General features: G+C 35.9%; 1 protein-coding gene across 2 annotated transcripts in view; it reads left to right on the forward strand.

Annotated features, from left to right (window-relative positions):
* The window catches only part of LOC144981117 (tripeptidyl-peptidase 2-like), a 46,430-nt gene that overhangs the window by 14,948 nt on the left and 10,856 nt on the right, over nt 1-20,626 (forward strand). Inside the window, exons 12-22 of one of the 2 annotated variants that reach the window (XM_078929260.1) lie at nt 1,016-1,146; nt 1,503-1,677; nt 2,191-2,348; nt 2,957-3,033; nt 4,374-4,543; nt 5,879-6,033; nt 9,318-9,434; nt 11,747-11,847; nt 13,424-13,523; nt 14,446-14,582; nt 15,405-15,668. In XM_078929260.1, the coding sequence (XP_078785386.1) occupies nt 1,016-1,146; nt 1,503-1,677; nt 2,191-2,348; nt 2,957-3,033; nt 4,374-4,543; nt 5,879-6,033; nt 9,318-9,434; nt 11,747-11,847; nt 13,424-13,523; nt 14,446-14,582; nt 15,405-15,668 (1,585 nt within the window). Of the gene's footprint in view, nt 1-1,015; nt 1,147-1,502; nt 1,678-2,190; nt 2,349-2,956; nt 3,034-4,373; nt 4,544-5,878; nt 6,034-9,317; nt 9,435-11,746; nt 11,848-13,423; nt 13,524-14,445; nt 14,584-15,404; nt 15,669-20,626 lie in introns of both variants that reach the window. The other variant, XM_078929261.1, reaches the window with a different exon arrangement.

The following is a 20,626-nucleotide window of genomic DNA, read 5'->3' on the forward strand; positions in this document are numbered from 1 at the left end:
GAATTTTAAGCCTCTACTGAAATTAAATAAATACATGTACATTGCAGAATTAAGTTCTTATAACTATGATTTTTTTTTAAATCTTCAAATTTTGTGATTACAAAAGAAAACTGATTGAAATAAATGTTGGTGGAATCGTAACAAATGTGACGATTTTCCTGTGGTTGGTAAGGAGAAGGTTGAAGCAAATGCAAACTTTCTGGTGGGCTTTTTAAATTTAATTTTTTTTTGGTGCTGAAGTATGGAAGGAAAAGTGAATGCATTACATTACATGCTAACCACTACTTTTAGAATAAATGATTCACTATACCACAACAGATCTTTATTTATCATTTGTTGAGCGGTTCAGAATTTTTCTTTTTCTTTTAAGGATTGCATCTTCAAATTAAGTTGATTTTTATTTTCTTCATTGTTAACAGACCATTATCAATTCATTTAATTGGTGATCAAGTGCAACAGAGTGTATACCTTTTATCGTCAGCACAATAATGTCTAAATGGAGAAGCAGAACATTTTTAAAAAACTCTGTAAATATATTCAAATATTTTGTTTTTTATAGGCCATATGGTGTCTGGGGTCCGTCAACTGAGAGGGTGCAAGAATAGCCCAACGCCAAACCAGTGGGTCATAAAAGGCGACTAATGGTGTGTGACTCTCCCTTATTGAGTCACCTGGTCCTCCAGGTTGGGGGTTGTCCGAAGGGTTAACACCCCTTCCGTAAAACTCATTGTTAGAGAAACACAGACAGACAGATCAAATCCTTTTTTTTTTAGCTTGGTGACCGAAGAGTTTCTGCAATGACAGAATTTATGAAGGACAAGAGACAGTGCCGAAAGGAAAGAAGCTAATATACAGAGGAGGGATAAGACATGAAATGAGTTTAAAAAGTTAGCTCAGGATAGAGAAGGATGTAAACTGTTTGTCTGTGGCCTATACCCTGACCCAGGGTGAAAAAGGCAATAATGATGATGATGATGATGATATCTTAAGATATAATGTTATTGCCCTTTTCCAGCTCTGATATTGTCTGGGTTGAAGGCAGAGAAGATATACTACTCTCCATTCAGCATCAGGAGGGCTCTTGAAAACACAGCTAGTCACGTGGAAGGAGTTGAGGTGTTTGCATTGGGACATGGCATCGTTCAGGTAAATGCTTTACATTTTTGCTAAAAATAGAATAATGAAGGCTGACCAAACTCCTAAGCAATTAAGGTTGCTTAAAAGTTTTGTGATGACACCACACTGTTGCGTATTTATTTATTTATTTTAAAATTTTATTTCAATTAAATGATCTCAATTCCATTAGACTTTATATCATTGGTTTTTGTATGTTTGTTTGTATGTGTGTGTTTGTGTATATGTGTGTGTGTGTCTGTGTTTGTTTCTAATTCTGATGATTAAAAATGTTTTAGTTGTGTTTATTTTTGTTTTGTTTTTTTTTAATTGGCTCTTAATGGTAAATACTTACATTTTATGGGGGTTTTTTTCTTCTTTTTATTCAGGTGGAGGAAGCCTACAAGTACATGATCAACTACAACTCGTGTATAGGCCACAATGTACAGCTGACAGTGACTTGCACTGGAGGCAAGAGAGGGGTTTTCCTAAGGGAACCAGCCCAAATTGTCAAACCATCAGAAGTCACTGTCAATGTCGAACCTTTGTTTGAGGAAGAAACGAGTAAGGACAATTTAGTTCTTTTAAAAAAAATTTTAAACATGTGTCAAAAAATTTTCTGGCTAAATGTGTTCTCCCGCTTGAACCCAGGACCTTCCGTTCCGAAAGCGAGCGTCATACCAGCCTACTTGTCCTCACTTTGAAAAAATACTGCTACAAATCAGTTACCTTATGCTTGAATGGGTTTTACTCAGTGAAGATTTAATTTGTCAAGCCCAGTTAATTTTCTTTGTTGTTTATAGATCGTATGCGCTTGGCTAAGAAGCTCATAACATTGCCATCCGGAAGTATAACGGACCAACACACAAAACTTTGTGTAACCATGAACTTTTAAAGTGTGGTTGATACAGTTTAGTGAGAATCACTCACAAACCCGGATGGCAAAAAACAATAACAAAGACCTGAGTGACGTCATCTTTGAACTATCTATATAACGTGGTTTTTAAAAAAAATCTATATTTAAATTGTCTTATTTTTCAGTCTTGTTTTTATTTTATTTTTTTATTTTTTTTTCAGGTCCAACAACGAAAATAGCTTTCCAGATAAAGTTTTGTTTGACCTCCACCCAATCCTGGGTTGACATCCCCGAGAACTTTTTATTGATGAATGCTAGTCGGACTTTTGTCATCAGGGTTGATCCACGAGGGTTGCCCGAAGGAGTTCATTATGCTGAGGTATGTTTAGATCAAAAAGACTGGCTGGGGTTCCTGACCTCCCATAGTGGGCAGGGAGCTACTTACTGTGCCTTCTATCCCCCCCCCCCCCCCCCCCCCCCCCCATATCTGTTTTCCAACTTGCTTTCTGTCTTTGTCTTGGAATGAGATTACTTGGTTTTGTCCTGGTCCTGGCTGACAGGGAAACAGTCAAATATATAGTTTTGGGCGATGGAATTTTTTTCCTTGTACATGATCTCTCTGTTAAGCATTGTATTTTGTTTACATGTTGTATATGATTTGTAAACATTTGCGTGTATTCCTCTTCGTAAGGACCTGTGCTTAACGTCAGGATGAGGCATTTAGGTGATGTTAAACTAAGTACTTTGATAGTGTGCTCTTGGAATCTACATCTGTTTCCTATTTGAAGCAATTGCCCTTTGTCTTACCTTTTCTTGGGCATGGGTGCTTTAATTGTAAATCTATAACTTTTTACTAACCCATTTTCTTCCTTTTTTCTGGTGCTGATATGACCTTAATACTTAATGTTTTGCAAGCGCCTATATAAGTGCAATTTTGTTTCTTACTTTTATTTGATATTGTAAAATCCACATTTTTGTTCTTGGCAGGTTCGAGGTTTTGACTCCAGCAATGTACAAAGAGGACCCCTGTTCCGTGTACCGGTGACTGTCGTTGTACCTACATGGTAAGAAGGCGATTCCGTCTAACATGCAATTATTTGTGACATCAGACTTGGCCAGTTTGAACTCCTGCAGCCTTTTGTCATGTTGTCATAAGTGACTGTAGTAAATGCTTCATTATATTCAAATCTTATTAAAACTATTAATCAAAGCTTTTAGGAGTTGTAACTGTATAATCAAAGCATAAGAAATATTACATTTTAACTAAAGTTTTTCAGATAAACTCAACAATACTAGACTCTTGTTGTATCCTATCTATTTAACTTATGGCAAAAGAAACTTTCAATGTCATTTTTTTTTCTCTCAATAATAAACATGAATTATGGGAGAAAAGTCTTTATTTGCTATAAATTGATTGGCCTGTTATGGTCCAATGAGAACCTGGTGTCGTCTCGAGGTAAAAGAAAACTCTTTAATAATATTCATCTTTTCAGTTCCAATAAAATAGATTTTTATTTAGGACTTTTCAATTTAAGCCCTTCAAAAAATAAGTTTATTTATACAAATTAAATGCTGTTTTAAATAATTTCCATATGAAAAATTAATTCCTTTACTGGAAAAAAGTTTGGTCATGGAGTTCACCTTATAGCCTGATCCTGTCACAACCCATGCCATGAAATCTGGAATTGTGAAAATACTAATGGAAATGCTTCGGATGGGAACAATTCAGATAATAATGGACATTTTGGGTACAAACCTTTTGTCTCTCATACGCTGACCTACCCTTATCATTCCTATCACTCTCTACTCACAAACTGACACCTCACTAACGTTTCAGTCATGCTCTTCAACCACCAAAGAATAAAGACGCTACATTTCTTACTACATTTTGTTTTGTTTTATTTGTTTTTCTTTAACCATTTCTTTGTTTATTGTTTTTCTGCCGAAGGGTTTGTACATGAAACGTTCATTGCCTGTACTGTTTCCATCCGAATCCTTTCCATATTCACCTTTTCATTGGAATAAATCAATCAAACTTATAGGTTGGTTATCATAGAGGATTGATTTATTTTCACCTCAAAAATCCACGAAGCAACTCATGCTCATCAAAGAAGGATAAAGTAATTCACAAAACAAAAGAAAAAAAAACCATTCCTGTTAATCCTGATTCATTTTGCCAGTACAGTAATTGTTACAAACCCTTTGAGTAGGACCAATGTCCATAACAACTTGCTTTCCATTAGTTCTGAATTTGACTTGAAAGAAGAAAAAATTTCAGCAGTGGGTAATTCAGAATAAGGCTGTTTTTAAGCATGTTGTGAAGTGCTTATAATTCATCAATGTGTGATTGTGTCTTCCCCACCCCTCCCATTTTCCTTATCATTTCCTTGTTTATTTTTTTCAGTGTGCCTGAGTCTCCATCAAGATCGCCATCATCATCATCATCGACAACATTGTTATATCCATCATCATCAACGTCATCATCATACACAGTGTCCAGCACAGGGATCTCATTCAAGCCAGGCCATATACATCGACGCTTTATTCATGTGCCATTTGGAGCTACTTATGCCAGTAAGATAATGAATGCCCATGGGCTAAAGAACTTTTACGTCCTGGTTAATAACTTAATAAAAAACAAAAATCAATATATTATGGACATTTATATAGCCCATATACATGATTTTGACTTGCTCAATGTGCCAGTTAATCCTTTAGCAAGTCCTCCATCAGGCTGATTCTGAACAAAATTTCAAATTTATAATGTACAGATTGTCTCTCATACCAGCTCTCAAACAATATCCATCTCTACTCATAAGTGATTAAGATTGTTTGAAATTTAATCATTCCTTATAAAGGAAGCTCAAACACAAAGAAATGTTAATAAATAATTTTTTTTCCTTTTAAGTCATCTCTGTGATGTACTGTTATTTTTTCTTTTTAACATATGATTTGTAGACATTTGAGTGTATTCCTTTTAGTGAGATCTTGTGCTGGTGTCTGGGTGAGACTTTTTGGTGCACTGATGGTGTGCTCTTGGAATCTACATGTTCTCTATTTGAACCATTTCCCCTTTCTCTTACTTTTTCCTCAAGTCCTTTTAATTGTACATCTAGAATGTTTTTACTATCCAATTTCTGTCTCAAAGGATGTAAGGAAAGAGTGGTTGGTACCTGTTCTCTTATTGCCACCTATTTAGAAAAGGATAATGTATAATTTTTATTTTTATTCTTTTCATCAAATCATTTTTTTTTTTCATGTTTGAGAGATGATATTTTTTTCCCTTGTAAATCATCTCTCTGTTATGTATTATTATATTCGAAGCTTCGGCATAAGCGGTATATAAATGTACATTTATTATTATTTATTATTATTATTATTATTATTATTATTATTATTATTATTATTATTATTATTATTATTATTAATATTATTGTTATTATTATTACTGCGGGTGGTTGGATGGGAGCATCACCCTTGAATCATATACCTATGATGTTCGCATGGGTGTACGATCCGATAGTGATGTCGTTTCTTCTTCTCTTTACTAGCCTATCCTGCTTCTTTGGTTTGTGATTGTATTTTTGACAGGGATATTTTTTTTTCTCTGTAAATCTTCTGCCTGTTTGTTCTTGGTTATTTATAATTTAGCTTATGATATCTTTAGGTTATGATTTTGATTTACATTTGTACTATTTTTGTTAGATTGCTTGTTTTTTTGTTTCAGCGGTCTCTCATATAACCTCAATTGTGTTGGAAGAGACCTAAAGCAACAAACAAACAAATATTATTATTACTATTATTATTATTATTATTATTATTATTATTATTATTATTATTATTGTTATTATTATTATTATTATTATTATTATTATTATTATTATTGTTATTGTGTTCTCTTTCCTCCAGTTTTAAAATTAGTCTCAAAGGATGTCGAGAAGAGTGGTCGTTACCTGGTTCACATGCTGCAAATAACCCCACAGAACTCTTACAAGAGACACGAGTTCTCAAAGTTCTTTACCATCAGCGATAAAGGAGAGTCCTGCCACGCTTTCCAAGTCATTGTAAGTATACTCTCTCTGTGTGCTGGCAGGATCACATATCATATTTTATTTTGTAAATATACTATATTAGTAGTAGTAGTAGTAGTAGTAGTAGTAGTAGTAGTAGCAGTAGTAAGCCTCACAGTCCGAATGACGCTTGCTGAGAATTGTGTGATTCCGCCATAGTTAGTCGATAAGTATAGCTGCTCTCTCCATCCATGTTGTTAATTGTTTCCATTGGTCACGGTCCTGGGCCAGAGTTTTGAGGCTGTCAAGATCTTGTTGTGACTTTTCTTACGGAGGGCACTGCAGTATTTCTTAGTTCTTCAGGGATTAATTCGGCCTCATCTGAATCTAGAAATTTCTGATATGTAGAGAGATCGTGGTTCAGGGTAGTTACTATTGATGTTCGTGGTCTCCCTACATATTTGTTGCCATGAGGGAAATATTCTGTCATTGCAGTTTGGGCTGGGATGTAATCTTCTCGACGTAAGATGTGACCAAATATACTATATGTATTTAATTTTTAAAAATAAAAAAAGTTACTTTTTTGTATTATTATTTAATTAATTTTTTTCTTTTCTTATATGCATATGAACAAAATTGCTCAGTCTGAGTTATTTGTTGTATATTATGAAGAAGATGGTGTTCAGCAGTGTTGCCAGGTGCCTTTGCAAAAATCCCGCCAACTTTATGCCAGAAATTGGCCAAAATCCGCCAACTTTATCCTACTTCCCCTGTAACATTTGTCCAAAGTCTGCCATTTGATTTAAATCACTTATAATCAACAATCATGTATTGTCTCAGAGTAAAAATTATGTTGCTAAACGCTGCTCACCTATTTACAACTGTTTCCTTTTTAAAGGCATGAAGATTCAGAGTTTTGATTTTGTTTAAGCGGGAGTTAGACTGGCTGATATTGTTTTCACCTTCGTTAATCTTAATTAGGTTATGTAATATAGATCTAGGCCAACAGTACACTCACAATAAATGCTCCTAAAAGTCACTTTAGTGGGGGGGAAAAGAAGAAATAATTAGGACTTGATTGCTATACTTTTATATTTTTTAAAGGGTATACAAATCATCAAAAATCCGTCATCCACCAGCCCATTTTTTCCCTCGCCACACAATGATAAAAATCTGCCAATTTGGTGGAAAAAACGCTGGTATTAAGTCTGTGGATTTGAGACTTTGACAAAAGGTTGTTTTCATAACCTTCAACACAAATTCAATGATATTAAGTTCATTTGAAAAATGTGTATGAATGATTTAGTTTCCGGCAGTTTTCTGAAAAAGCAAAAAAAACAAAAACAAAGAGGAGTAACAAAAATAGAATCACAGGTAAAGTATCTAAATAGATTGAAAAAAAATAATGATTTTTTATTTTAACACTTTTGACACTTTGAGAAGTCCGTAACTAGTTGCAAGTTAATAGGCATTAGAAGTTGGTGATAAAGATTATTAACATACTTTTTTTTTAAATATGCCAGGTCACACATGAATAAAAAGCATATCAAACAAAACTTGTAAATGGTTTTCTCTATCATTTAAAATAGATTGCCTTATTTTATGAGACATTTGACAAATATATTGAATCTTTATGGGTTAGAGTTTTCTTCTTATTTTTTTTTTATTCCCTTTTTTCTTTAAAATTATGGCATAGAAACATCGGTTTTGATATTTTTTCAAAGGATTTCGGCTATATTTTACAAATTACACATCACTAATTCAGCCTACATTCCGGACACACAGTAAATTAAAAGGTTTGAGTCTTAATCATTTATCCCACAATCTTATACTGTTGTCTCTATAGACCCGAGAGCAAGAAATATAAATTGGACATTCAAGAAATAGACAGGCATTGTCAGTTGATTTTCCCTTGTTGGATTTGGATTTGCTTTGGTTTTCATTTTATTCTTTACTTCAAATTGAGAATTCTTGTTTATTTTTTTACTCGTTTTCAAGAGAGAAAGTGAGAACAGTGTCATAATTTGTGAGTAGTAAAAATATGTTTAAAGATAAAATGAATCATCTCTGAGCCATAAAGATTTGAAATAATTCAAACGTAGGTAGTAGAAGATTCATGCTGAAAATCATTTCGGTTTTGTTTGATACCAGATAGGTTGTTGTTATAACACAAAAATTGTAACCAGATTTTAAATTTGGCTTAAATCATATGCAACAATCAGGATCATTTTCAGACATGTACAGAATTCAGGTGAAAACATAGAAATATTTTAAACGTCTTTTCTCACTTTCTATTTATCGTATCGTTATACTTAGATTTATGATGACAACATTAAATTTTATCTAATTTTTTTTTCTTCCATCGCTCATAATGATGAAGGAGATAATAGTAATATAATAATGACGATGATGTCAAATGATAATGACATGTTAATGACATTGTTGTCAGAGCAAATACAGTATGAAGTTTTTCTAGATCAACTATTAAAATTCTTGAAAGGTTTTAAATAGATATAGATGGTAACAAAAGCAAATTTTATATATTAAATAATAATAATAATAATAATAATAATAATAATAATAATAATAATAATAATAATAATAATAATAATGATGATGATGATGATGATGAGAATGATAATAAAAGCAGTATTTTGATATCTGGGCCCTTGTTGAATTGTCGAATACATTTACAAAATTCAAGGGGCTCCTTCCTGGTAGCTCAGTAGGGAGAGCAACTTGCTTCACATGTAAAGGGATCGAGAACGCTCCCTTCTGCAGTTGAGAGTATTTTCTGACCCCTCTGTCTACCCAGCAGTGATTTGGGTAGCTTATTCTAGCGGAAAGTACTTTGCGATAGACTAGTTTCTTCTTATCCAAAGGGTAGCAAGCGATTGCTGCTGTCCATTTCACACAATAGACATTGAAACTCTTGCTCCATGGATCTGCTGGAGTACTTTATCTTTGGACAAGATATTGAATTCTTCTCTGATTTATATTAACTCACTCAACCCTAACACTGACTATATCCGTAATTTACCTGGGTTACTTTTACCCCATAATTTATTACATTTTTCTGAGACAAATTAATTATAGGCGTAGTATCAAAGCTAATGTCTTTAGTTTTTGTATGTCAATGATAGTTGAATAAAACTATCTCTATGTACATCCTCATTTTAATACATTTTGTCCAGTTTCGAAAAGTAGCAAAAAATCTCTAGGATTGAGTGAGTTAAGAATCGTTTTTTTTTTTTGTTTTTTTTAAAACATAAATACAAATGGTTTGTGACAGTTGTAATCTTAATAATAACAACATGCTTTGATTTCCTTTTGGCCAGGGGGATTGTACAATGGAAATGTGTATCGCCAAATGGTGGGCCAGTCTAGGGGAGTTGGCTCTTGATATTCACATCACATTTTACGGGGTACAGCTGTCCACGCAGACTCCTGTCATGGTAAGAAGAATTGGATAATGTTTTTTTGTTTTTTTTTAAAAGCTTTTATATAGTGCAATATCCACTTAACGTGCTCAAAGCGCTTTACAAGGGATCCCTGGTCAACAGCAGCATTTAACATGTAGGATGAGACATGACGCCTGTTAGGCGATATTAGAATTTTTCGGACAAAGACAACGCTGTTAACGGCCAGGTACTCATTTTACACCTGAGTACGGTGAGAGATTGTGAGTAAAGAGTCTTTTCCAAGGACTCAACTATGCGTCGAGCAAGGCTGGAACCCAGGACCTTCCGATCCGAAAGCGAGTGTCATACCACTAGACCACATAGCCGCACAGTTCAGTGATAAAAATATTTCGCAGGTCCGTAGAAGTTCCGATGTAAAATAAAAATTTCTTACATTTTTCTGCTAATTTTTGCAGTGTCAAACACATACCTGCCAAATCTTACGAATTTTAAAAAATTTTTATGATTTTTAGACAAAGTTCAGGGCCTCTTACGAAAATACGAAATTTTATGGAAAATTATGAATTTTAAATTCTCAGTTATGCTTAAATAATGATAATAATAACAAAAATAATGATAATGATGATGATGATGATGATATAAATAACAATATATAATAAAATAATAATAATAATAATAATAATAATAATAATAATAATAATAATATAATATAATAATAATAAATGATGATGATAATAATAACAATAAAAAATTATATCTACAGCACATAAGCATGACGATGTAATGTTGAAGTGATCATCAATGTCAATTTGCTGTTGTTCATATACAATTTCAGAAATTACTAATTTCCATGTCAAATTACTAACAATTGACATAAAAATGACTAAATTTGAAGTTTTCAATTTGGCAGGTCTGTAAACATTTTCCTCTAATAAAAGCTCAGTTAGTTAAATAGTGGATCTGCAGAAAAAATCATCTTCATGTCTTGTATCTTATTTTGACACCTGTGTTCAGTTGCATGAATTTTGATGACGCTCCAATTTCTATGACGTCAGCCTAGACAGGCTGGTATCAAATATCCAGTGATTTTTTATTTTTGGGGGGGGGGGGGGGGGGGGGGGGGGGTTAGTTTTAAAAATTTTCTGTTACATAAGGAAATAATAAGCAGTATAACTAACTTAAAAATCAATTACTAACTTACCCTCAGCAAGGTTGAGTGAGGCTTGAAAATACTTCAAATATACAGGGTGTCCCCCCAAAAAATGTATACACATGAAGAATAATTGTAACCGTGGAATTTAATAACAATTTAATTATTTATGACTTATACAAGAGTAAAAATATTTATAAGTATCATTTTAGTGTTGTTTTTTTTTCGCTGCATTTTAACTACATTTTAAAATAATAATTGCATTTTATTAAATCCCATATTTACAATATTTATTTTGATGTGTATACATTTTTTGGGGACACACTGTATTATGTGCTCTGCCAACAAAACTTCATTTACAACAAAAAATGTATTGAAGGGGAGATCCTCATACTGTTCTATATTTTGAGTCAAACATTTTTTGACCTATCGACCCAAAACAGTATTATATCAGATTGACTTAGATGCTCAAAAGCGAATTTGTTAAAAGAAGTTTTGATGAAGGTTTTATCTTTGAATGAGTGCAATGGATGTAGTTTATGGAAGTGGTAAAGTAGTGACCCATTTTCTGTGATTTTTTAAAATCGCTGTATGCAGATTTATGTGTGTGTGTGTGTTTTTTTTTGCTCTGGGTGGGGTTCCTACCTCCCATAGTGGGCAGGGAGGCACTTACCGTGTCGTCTATCCTCCTTATATCTGTTTTCCAACACGCTTTCTGTCTTTGTCTTGGAATGAGATTACTTGGTTTTGTCCTGGCCCTGGCCAGAGTCCTGGCTGGGAGGGAAACAGTCAAATGCATAGTTATTGTTTTGGGAGGTGATATTTTTTTCCTTGTAAATCATCTCTCTGTTGTGTATTATTATATTTGTTATTTTGAATTTATAATGTACGCATTTGAGTGTATTCCTCTTTGTTGATTTGTGTGCTTGTGTCCGGATGAGACTTATAGGTGATCTCAAACTAAGTACATTGGTGATATGCTCTTGGAATCTACATCTGATCCCTATTTGTTCCCATTCCCCTTTGTCTTACCTTTTCTTGGCTGCTTTAATTGTAATTCTAAAACTTTTTACTATCCCATTTTCTTCTTTTTTTACTGGCGCTGATATGACCTAAATGTGTTGCAAGCACCGTAATACCCTTAAAAACAAACAAACAATGTCTTTTTGCTTATTAATATCTTTCCATTTCCCAGCATGGTGGTGAGGGTGTTGCCCGTTTTGATGTTTTGTCCCCTCTCAAGTCAGAAGATGTCGCCCCCAGTGTTTCCCTAACGACTGCCGTCTGCCCGCTCAGGTTGGTTCCGTGGTAGAGTAGATTAATTAAAGTATTTATCCCATAATGACATTCTCAGAAAGTAAGAAGAGCCTTTGGAATGCTCAGAAATACCTGGAAATCTAGGAAAATCACCACCAAAACAAAGCTATGTCTCTTCAAAACAAATGTTCTATCTGTTCTCCTTTATGGGTCTGAATCATGGAAATTGACAGGCACCATCTCTAACAAACTAAACGCATTCCAAAACAAAAGCCTAAGAAGGATCTTGATGATATTCTGGCCATAAGTAATTTCAAAACAAAGAACTGGCTAAACGCACCAAAATTGAACCAGTATCTGAAGCTGTAAAGAGGAGAAGGTGGAAATGGACTGGACACGTCCTCAGAATGGCTCTGTGTGCCATTCCAAGGATAGCCCTCAGGTGGATCCCACAGGGAACGAGAAGAAGGGGCTGCCCACTCGCTGGAGACATGGAGGAGGAGCATCGAAAGAGAATTAAAAACTAGTCATTGGTCTTGGGGACAGATGATAAAAATGGCCTCCAACTAAGAAAGATGGCATTCCACCATGTCAGCCTTATGTGCTGATCAAGCACCAAGAAGATAAGTAAAAAACAAAAAAAAGTAAAATAGTCTCAGAAAGTCACAACGGCAATCAGAACATGATACAACATAGGCATCAAAGTAGAATCCATACAGTAAAGAGATGCACTTTGAGTGGAGATCTGAAAGTTTCGAGGGAATCGACAGTAATTTGAGGAGGAAGAGAGATAGAGAGAGCTCTGAACATTTCTCAACTTCTGTAGACATTCTGTTCTAGGTTTTAAATAAAAATTATTTTGTTATAATTTGATCAGAGATTTCTGTTGCGACTTTTATTGGGTGCATATTTTTTGCATAGAAGCTCTTTTCTAAAGAGGAAGCCAATGCAGATTATGATTCAGATAGATTGTCGATGTTAAATTACCCTATTTTTTGATAAACAAAAGTGAATATAACAGCTTAAAAAAAGAACAAAATACCAAACACGGAACGTTTCGCAGTCAAAACCCTTCTTCAGCCAACAAAAAAAAACAAACAAAGACATAAATACATTACTAAATTCCAAATAGACGACAGAGATATTTTTAGGTCCTCTCTGTAGAGTCGCTGATCACCACACACACTTTTGTCACTAAGTGACATTCTCTGATTTGAGCAACTAAGCACCCAATACTTTACTCATCCTTGATGTTGAATGTAATATCATGTTGGTATTGTGCGGCTATGTGGTATTGTGGTATGACACTCGCTTTCGGATTGGAAGGTCCTGGGTTCGAGCCCTGCTCGGCACATAGTTCAGTCTTTGGAGAAGGCTCTTTACTCACATTCTCTCACTGTACTGAGGTGTAAAATGAGTACCTGGCCGTTAAGAAAGTTGTCTCTGTCCCCGAAAAAAATTGTAATACCGCCTAACAGGTGTCATGTCCTGTCCTAAATGTTGCTGTTGGCCAGGGACCTATTGTAAAGTGCTTTGAGCACGCAATATAAAAGCTAGTTTATATAAAATCTCATTTAATTTATCCTGTTGGTATTTTGTTTGTTATATCCTTTAGACCTTCAGACTATAAGTTGAAGTGTTTGTCGCCAGAGAGGGATCAACTGAAGGATGGAAGACAGATCCATGCCATAGAACTGACCTACAATTTCAATCTTGTAAGTGTCTGAAGTCTAGTTTGTTTGTTTGTATGTTTTTTCCCTTTTCAACAAAACACGATGAAGTTTGATAATCAAATTTTTTTTTAAGTTCATTCTTAATTAATTTTTTAAAAATCACTTTTATGAAAAAAAAAAAATCTTTCTTTATGAAGGTTAGTGGATCATTTATTTATTTGTTAAAATTTTTTTTTTGAATCAATTTTATCTATCTATTTATTGTTTGCTTTTGTATCATTAAATTTTTTTTTTTTTTCATGATTTATCAGCAAGTTCCCAAAATCAACCTCGATTGACAAGTGATGCACAAGAAAGGTCAGATCTGACCACTTACATCACCAACAATTACTACTAAGAAACCTGGGTGGGGTTCCTGACCTCCCATAGTAGGCATGGAGGCACTTACTGTGTCTTTTATCCCCTTGTATCTGTTTTCTATCTTGCTTTCTGTCTTTGTCTTGGAATGAGATTACTTGGTTTTGTCCTGGCTGGGAGGGAAACAGTCAAATGTATAGTTATTGTTTTGGGAGATGATATTTTTTTTTCCCTTGTAAATCATCTCTCTTTTATGTATTATTATATTTGTTATTTTGAATGTATAATATTAGCATTTGAGTGTATTCCTCTTTGTTGGATTTTGTTCTCGTGTCCAGATGAGACTTATAGGTGATCTCAAACTAAGTACATTGGTGGTATGCTCTTGGAATCTGCATCTGATCCCTATTTGTTCCCAGTTCCCTTTTGTCCTACTCTTGGGTACTTTAATTGTAATTCTAGAACTTTTTACTATCCCATTTTCTTCCTTTTTACTGATGCTGATATGACCTAAATGTGTTGCAGGTGCCGCAAAACCCTTAAAAAAACAAAACAAAAAAAATTGCTTATAAAATAAATAATAAAATAAATTGGTATTCAATCTCAGCATAAATCAACGGACGTGAAGGCAGACTGTGCCCTGCTGAGCAACCACCTGTACGAATCAGAGTTTGAGAGTCAGTTGTGGATTATCTACGACGGCAACAAGAAGTACATTGTGGCTGGAGATGCTTATCCAACCCAGGTAAGCGCACTCACTGCATTGGGCCTCATTATATATATTACTGCTATTGCTTTTGTTTGTTGTTTTTTTGTGTGTTTTTTTTTGTTTTTTGTTTTTTTTGTTTTGTTTTTTTCTTTCTATTTTGTTGATTTTTAGTTTATGGTTTTAAAAAAGAAAAAAAAAAGTCATTGAAAAAAAAAAGTTTCTTTCTTGTTCAAGAAAAAAAATATATAAACAACTACGTAGGTATGCGGCATCATTCACTTTGCCTGGAGCAAGAATTCTGCAATTGTGTTAGATTTATGATCAAAATGTATTGTGTTAGATTTGTGATCAAAATGTATTGTGTTAGATTTATGATCAAAATGTATTGTGTTAGATTTATGATCAAAATGTTAAAAAGAGAGGGAATGGCATTGTTCCTACATGCATGGGAAAGTAATTAAGTAAACGTGTGGCTATGTGTTCTTGTGGTATGATACTCGCTTTCAGATCGGAAGGTCCTGGGTTCGAGCCTAGCTCGGAGCGTAGTTGAGTCCTTGGAAAAGGCTCCTTACTCACATTCTCTCACCGTATGCAGGTGTAAAATAAGTACCTGGCCGTTCACACTGTTGTCTCTGTCGAAACAGGCGTCATGTCCCGTCTTAAATGCTAATTGTTGCTGTTGGCCAGGGACCCCTTGTAAAGCGCTTTGAGCACATTTAGTGGATATTGCGCTGTATAAAAGCTCAGGTTTTTTTTTTTGATGATGATGCCAATCATTATCACAATGCATTGTCTTTTTTCCTTGTCTTTTTCATTTTTTCTTTTTTTACATGTTTCCTTCATCTCTTGCTTGTGCGGAAATTCTTAACTCAAAAGTACGTCAGCAAGTTGGAGAAGAACAACTTCACCGTCCTCTTGCAAGTCCGGCATGAAAACCGTGAGAAGCTGGAGAAGCTGAAGGACACCATCCTGCTCATCCACATGAAGCTGGCGTCTGCCATTTCCCTGGACGTCCACCCTTCGTGGCTGGAAGCCGTCAACGGTGGGAAGAAGATTTCTACCTTCTGTGCTCAGAGAGGCCAGAGACACCCTTGCTTCCTGAGCCAGCCTGCTGAGGACAAGTGAGTTTTTTCTTCTCTCTTTCCCTTCATTATATTATCTCTTTCTTCCTCTCTTTTCTTTTTTTTTTTTTTTTTTTAACTCTTTCTTTCTTTCTTTCTTTCTTTCTTTCTTTCTTTCTTTCTTTCTTTCTTTCTTTCTTTCTTTCTTTCTCTTTAATCTTTCTTTTCATTCTTTTCAAGCAATATTTAGATATACCTTTGTTTTTAATGTTTGGAAATTGTTCATTGATTGTAAAAATGATCATGGAAAGTCAACCATAAACTCTTGGTCAGCAGCTCCAGTATGATTCTATCTTGCATTGTTTTGATTATGATTAGACTTGATTAAAACGTTATTGTTTTCCACGAGATAGGTTGAATGAGATATTGTGTTTATATTTGAAGAATGATTATTATTTTTTTTATTTCTTACTGTGAATCGTGTCTGTTAGGTATTTAGTTTTATCATTAGAAATGATGAGTGTCACAGCCTTTTGGTGTGGCATTTGTGTAAGACTTTGGGGGTTGCCTCACACCAAGCACAAGGATAGACTACCAGTAGTTTCTACATTTATGAACTATTGTGTGGTGTATTGTAGATTGCTAATGATAATTTGTTAAGTAGAAAACGTCAACAATAGTCAGCCATTTTGGAATCGAAGTGATTCTTTTTATTCTTGAAATAACGTAATCGAATACTGATATTTGGGTACTCAGGTATCCCACAATCTCCCCCTTAAAAAAAATTAGATGATGTAAAAAAAAAAATGAGCTATTATACTTTCGCTCGTTTTGGTTTACATAATGGTTCATTCATTCTTACATTTGTTTTATACAGCTTAAATGATTAATTAAGTAAATGAGAAAAAAAAAAATAAAATAATGTTTGCATACGAGGGAAAAAAAATTATCTCTTATATCAATGATGAGTAAGAAAAAGTGTTTCTTCTGTGTAGTACTAAACTAGTTGAAGTGGTCAACAGTTCATAATGATAAAAGAAAACACAGTAATGGACTCTAATAGTCTTAACTAGTGTCTACTTCATGCGGCTGTGTAGATGCAAAGTGTTTTTATGTTTGTGGTCGCAACGTCACAAATATTTCTTCCAATATTATAGTCAAGCTTAAGGCTTATAAATGGCCCTGCCTACAGTGTGAATTTGTTTGGTTTTCTCACGTTGCGACCACTTCTCGTAGTGTAAGGTGCACTTGTAGTGTTGTGATTGTTTTGAGATTGCGTTCTCTGTGACATGTTGTCAGAGAGACTTAGAGAATTTGGGAATTCTCTATGGGTGAGGGCGGGACCTCGACCTGTGACCGCGTAGAATTTGGATCTCGGTCATTCGCTGGGGTTGTTTGAACCATGGTTGGTATCTCAGCCGTTCTGAAGTTTGGGACGATGTCCAATAGTGGTGCCGGTGCTGGTTTGCTTGTGATTGCAGGGGTGTTTGTGTGAACAATTTGGTCGGAGTGTCGTCTCCATATGGCTCCGGGAGCTGTTTTGACTTCAAAGGTGCGTGTTCCCGTTTGGGCATGTATTACGCCGTGTTGCCATCGTTGGTGTCCGCGGTAGTCTCGGACCAGGACGTTGTCTCCGTTGTCGAAGTTCCTGGTGTTGGCAGAAGAGTGAGTACGAAGCTGACGGTCTTGACATGAAGATACTCTTGTATGAATGCTTGGTCGAATGATGTCTAGGTGAGTTCGCAGATGTCTGCCAAACATAAGTGATGCTGGGCTCTCGTTTGTTGTGGTGTGTGGTGCATTCCTATAAGCAAACAGGAATCTTGCCAGTTTGGTGTGGATGGTACCCTTCTCATCTTTTGAAGCTTTCATAGCTTGTTTGAAAGTTTGGACCATTCGCTCAGCCAGCCCATTGGTTGCTGGGTGGTAGGGTGTGCTAAGGGTGTGCTTGATTCCATTGACCTTTGTGAAGGATTTGAATTCATTGGATGTGAACTGCACACCGTTGTCAGATACGAGCTGTTCAGGTAAACCAAATCTTGCAAAAAGATTGCTCAATATATTGATTGTTGAAATGGATGTGGCGTTGGATGTCGGTATTATTTCGGCCCATTTGGAATGGGCATCGACGATCACTAGAAACATTAATCCCATGAATGGTCCCGCGAAGTCTATTTGAATTCTTTGCCATGGCTTGTCGGGCCAGTGCCATGGGTGAAGAGGAGCTTTCGGTGGATCAGGTTGAACTGAAGCACAACCAGGGCACCCTTTTGTAGTTGCCTCGATTTGTTTGTCAATAGCAGGCCACCAGAAGTATCCCCTAGCCAAGTTTTTCATTTTGACTATACCAATGTGTCCTTCATGAAGAACACTTAAGATTTTTGCATGCAGTTTTTGTGGAGGGATGAGTCTATATCCCAAAAGAGACAGTTTTGTTGCACTGACAGTTCGTTTTGTTTGTTGAAGTAAGGTTTCAGTTCTTCGTTGACTGTGTTTGGCCATCTGTCAGTTTGGACGTAATGTATGACTTGTGACAGTGTTTTGTCGTGGCGTGATTCTTTGGCAACGTTTGCTGCGTTGACTGGTAAGGACTCTATTACTTCTGTATAGAATAGTTCATCTGCTAAATCGGCCTCTTGACTTGAGTTTGTGGTGGGTAAAGGCAATCGTGAAAATCCGTCTGCATTAGCGTTTGACTTGGAGTTCCTGTATTCGATTGAGTAGTCGAAGGCTGAAAGGAAAATTGCATATCTCTGTTGTCTGGCTGCAGACATTGCAGGGACTGGTTTTGTGGGCGAGAAGATGTATTTGAGTGGCTGATGGTCAGTGATTAGTGTAAAGTGCCTGCCACATACATAATTGAAGAACTTTTTAACACCCCACGTGATAGCTAGAGCTTCTCTGTCTAGTTGGGAGTAATTCTGTTCTGCCTTATTGAGAGTTCTTGAGGCGTATGCAATAGGTCTTTCGTCGCCTTCTGGTGTGATGTGCGAGAGAACGCAGCCGATGCCGTATGGTGAAGCGTCACAGGCGAGTCGCAATGGTCGATCGGGGTCGTAGCGCATGAGGACTTTGTCCGAAGCGATCATTGTTTTTATTTGAATGAAAGCATGATCAGCTTCAGTTGACCATTCAAATTTTGTGTTATCCTGTAGAAGATTGTACAGTGGCTTCGCAATTTGAGCCACATTTTCCAGCCACTTGTGGTAATAATTTACAAGCCCGAGGAATGATCTGAGTTGTGTTTTGTTTGTTGGCTGTGGTGCGTCGATGATGGCCTTGACCTTGTTTTCGGTTTTGTGCAAGCCATTTTTGGTTATTTTGACACCGCAAAAGATAACTTCGTCTTGGAAGAATTGGCATTTTTCAAGATTGACCTTCAGTCCATACTCTTGAAGTCTAGCTAGGACTAGTAGCAGATTTTGCCAGTGTTCATCGTTTGTTTTCCCTGTGACTATCATGTCATCTTGGTTGCATTGAACTCCGGGTGTTCCCTGGAGGATTGTGTCTATTGTCTTTTGCCAAATTGCTGGTGACGAAGAAATACCAAACGCTAAACGGTTGAAGGAATACAGTCCTTTTGACGTGTTGATTGTTGTTACTTTTTGTGATGCACTGTCTAAAGGGAGCTGAAGGTATGCTTGTCTCAGATCAATTTTAGAGAATGTTTGACCTTGTTCCAAAGTAGCTAACATGTCTTCCATTTTTGGCATTGTGTATTGCTCTGTGTTAAGTGCTGGGTTGACTGTTACCTTGAAGTCACCACATATTCTCACTGTTCCATTGCTTTTCAATACGGGTACGATGGGTGTGGCCCAATCCGAGGTTGCAATTTTTGTGATTATCCCTTGTTCTTCTAAGTTGTCTAGTTCTTTCTCAACTTTTTGTTTTAAGGCGTACGGCACTGGTCTGGCTTTGTGGAATTTGGGAACGGCTCCCTCTTTTAGATGAAGTGTTGCCTCTATTCCTTTTATTTTTCCAATTCCATCTGAAAATATATCTTGAAACTGAGCTTTCAATTTTTCTGTATTGAATCTATCTTTAGGTGTCGTCATCTGATGTATGCTTTGCCAGTTCAGTTTTATAGCGGCCAACCAGTTTCTTCCCAAAATAGGATTGCTGCCTTTGTCAAGTATAAGGAGTGGAAGTATTTTCTTCTGATTGTTGAGTTCTACATGAACTGAAATTTTTCCCAGTGGAATAATGGTTTCACCTGTGTATGTTTTCAGACGAACAGCTGTCTTTTCCAAATTTGGGAAGGTTTTGAATGTTTTTGTGAAGTCCCTCTTCGTCATCACTGAAACAGCAGATCCTGTGTCAACTTCCATTTTTGTAGGAATATTATTGATTTGCAAGTCTACCTTTATTTTTGGTGTGTTTCCTTCCATGTGAAACATTTCCAGTGTAAAATTATCTTCGGAATCATTGTCTTCATCTAGCTCGTGAACTTGTCGGGATTGTGAGGTTCTGTCTCCTCCTCTCCTCTGTTGTTGGCTGCCCTTCCTGGCCTGACACACTCTCTGAATGTGTCCTTGTTTGTTGCATGACTTACACACTGCATCACGGAGGTAGCAGTCGGCTCTCCTGTGGTTATTTTTCCCACATGATTGGCACGGTGGGTATGTTTGTGAGTTATGTCTTCTGTTAGAAGGTAAAGGCTGATTTGTTTTTATAATGTTGAGATCAGCTGTTGATTTGCCGGATGTTGTTGTGTGGATTTCCGCTGCATCTCGCTGGGCAGTTTCCATTGCAAGTGCCAAAGCTGTTGCAGATTCTAAAGTGAGATTTGGCTCTTGCAAGAGTCTCTTTTGTATGGTTTCATCGCGTATTCCGCAAACAAATCTGTCACGCAGAGACATTTTTAAATTGTCTCCGAATTTGCAGTGTTCAGCCAACCGTTTTATGGATGCTAAAAAATCAGGAAGCGATTCGTCCATCGCTTGACTGCGTTTATGAAACTTGAATCTTTCAACTATCTCAAGTGGAGGGGGGCAGTAATGGTTGGACAGCAGTTTGCA

Source organism: Berghia stephanieae, chromosome 10 (assembly GCF_034508935.2).
Source record: "Berghia stephanieae isolate SIO BIC M18660-M18661 chromosome 10, UCSD_Bste_1.3, whole genome shotgun sequence".
Lineage (NCBI taxonomy): Eukaryota > Metazoa > Mollusca > Gastropoda > Nudibranchia > Aeolidiidae > Berghia > Berghia stephanieae.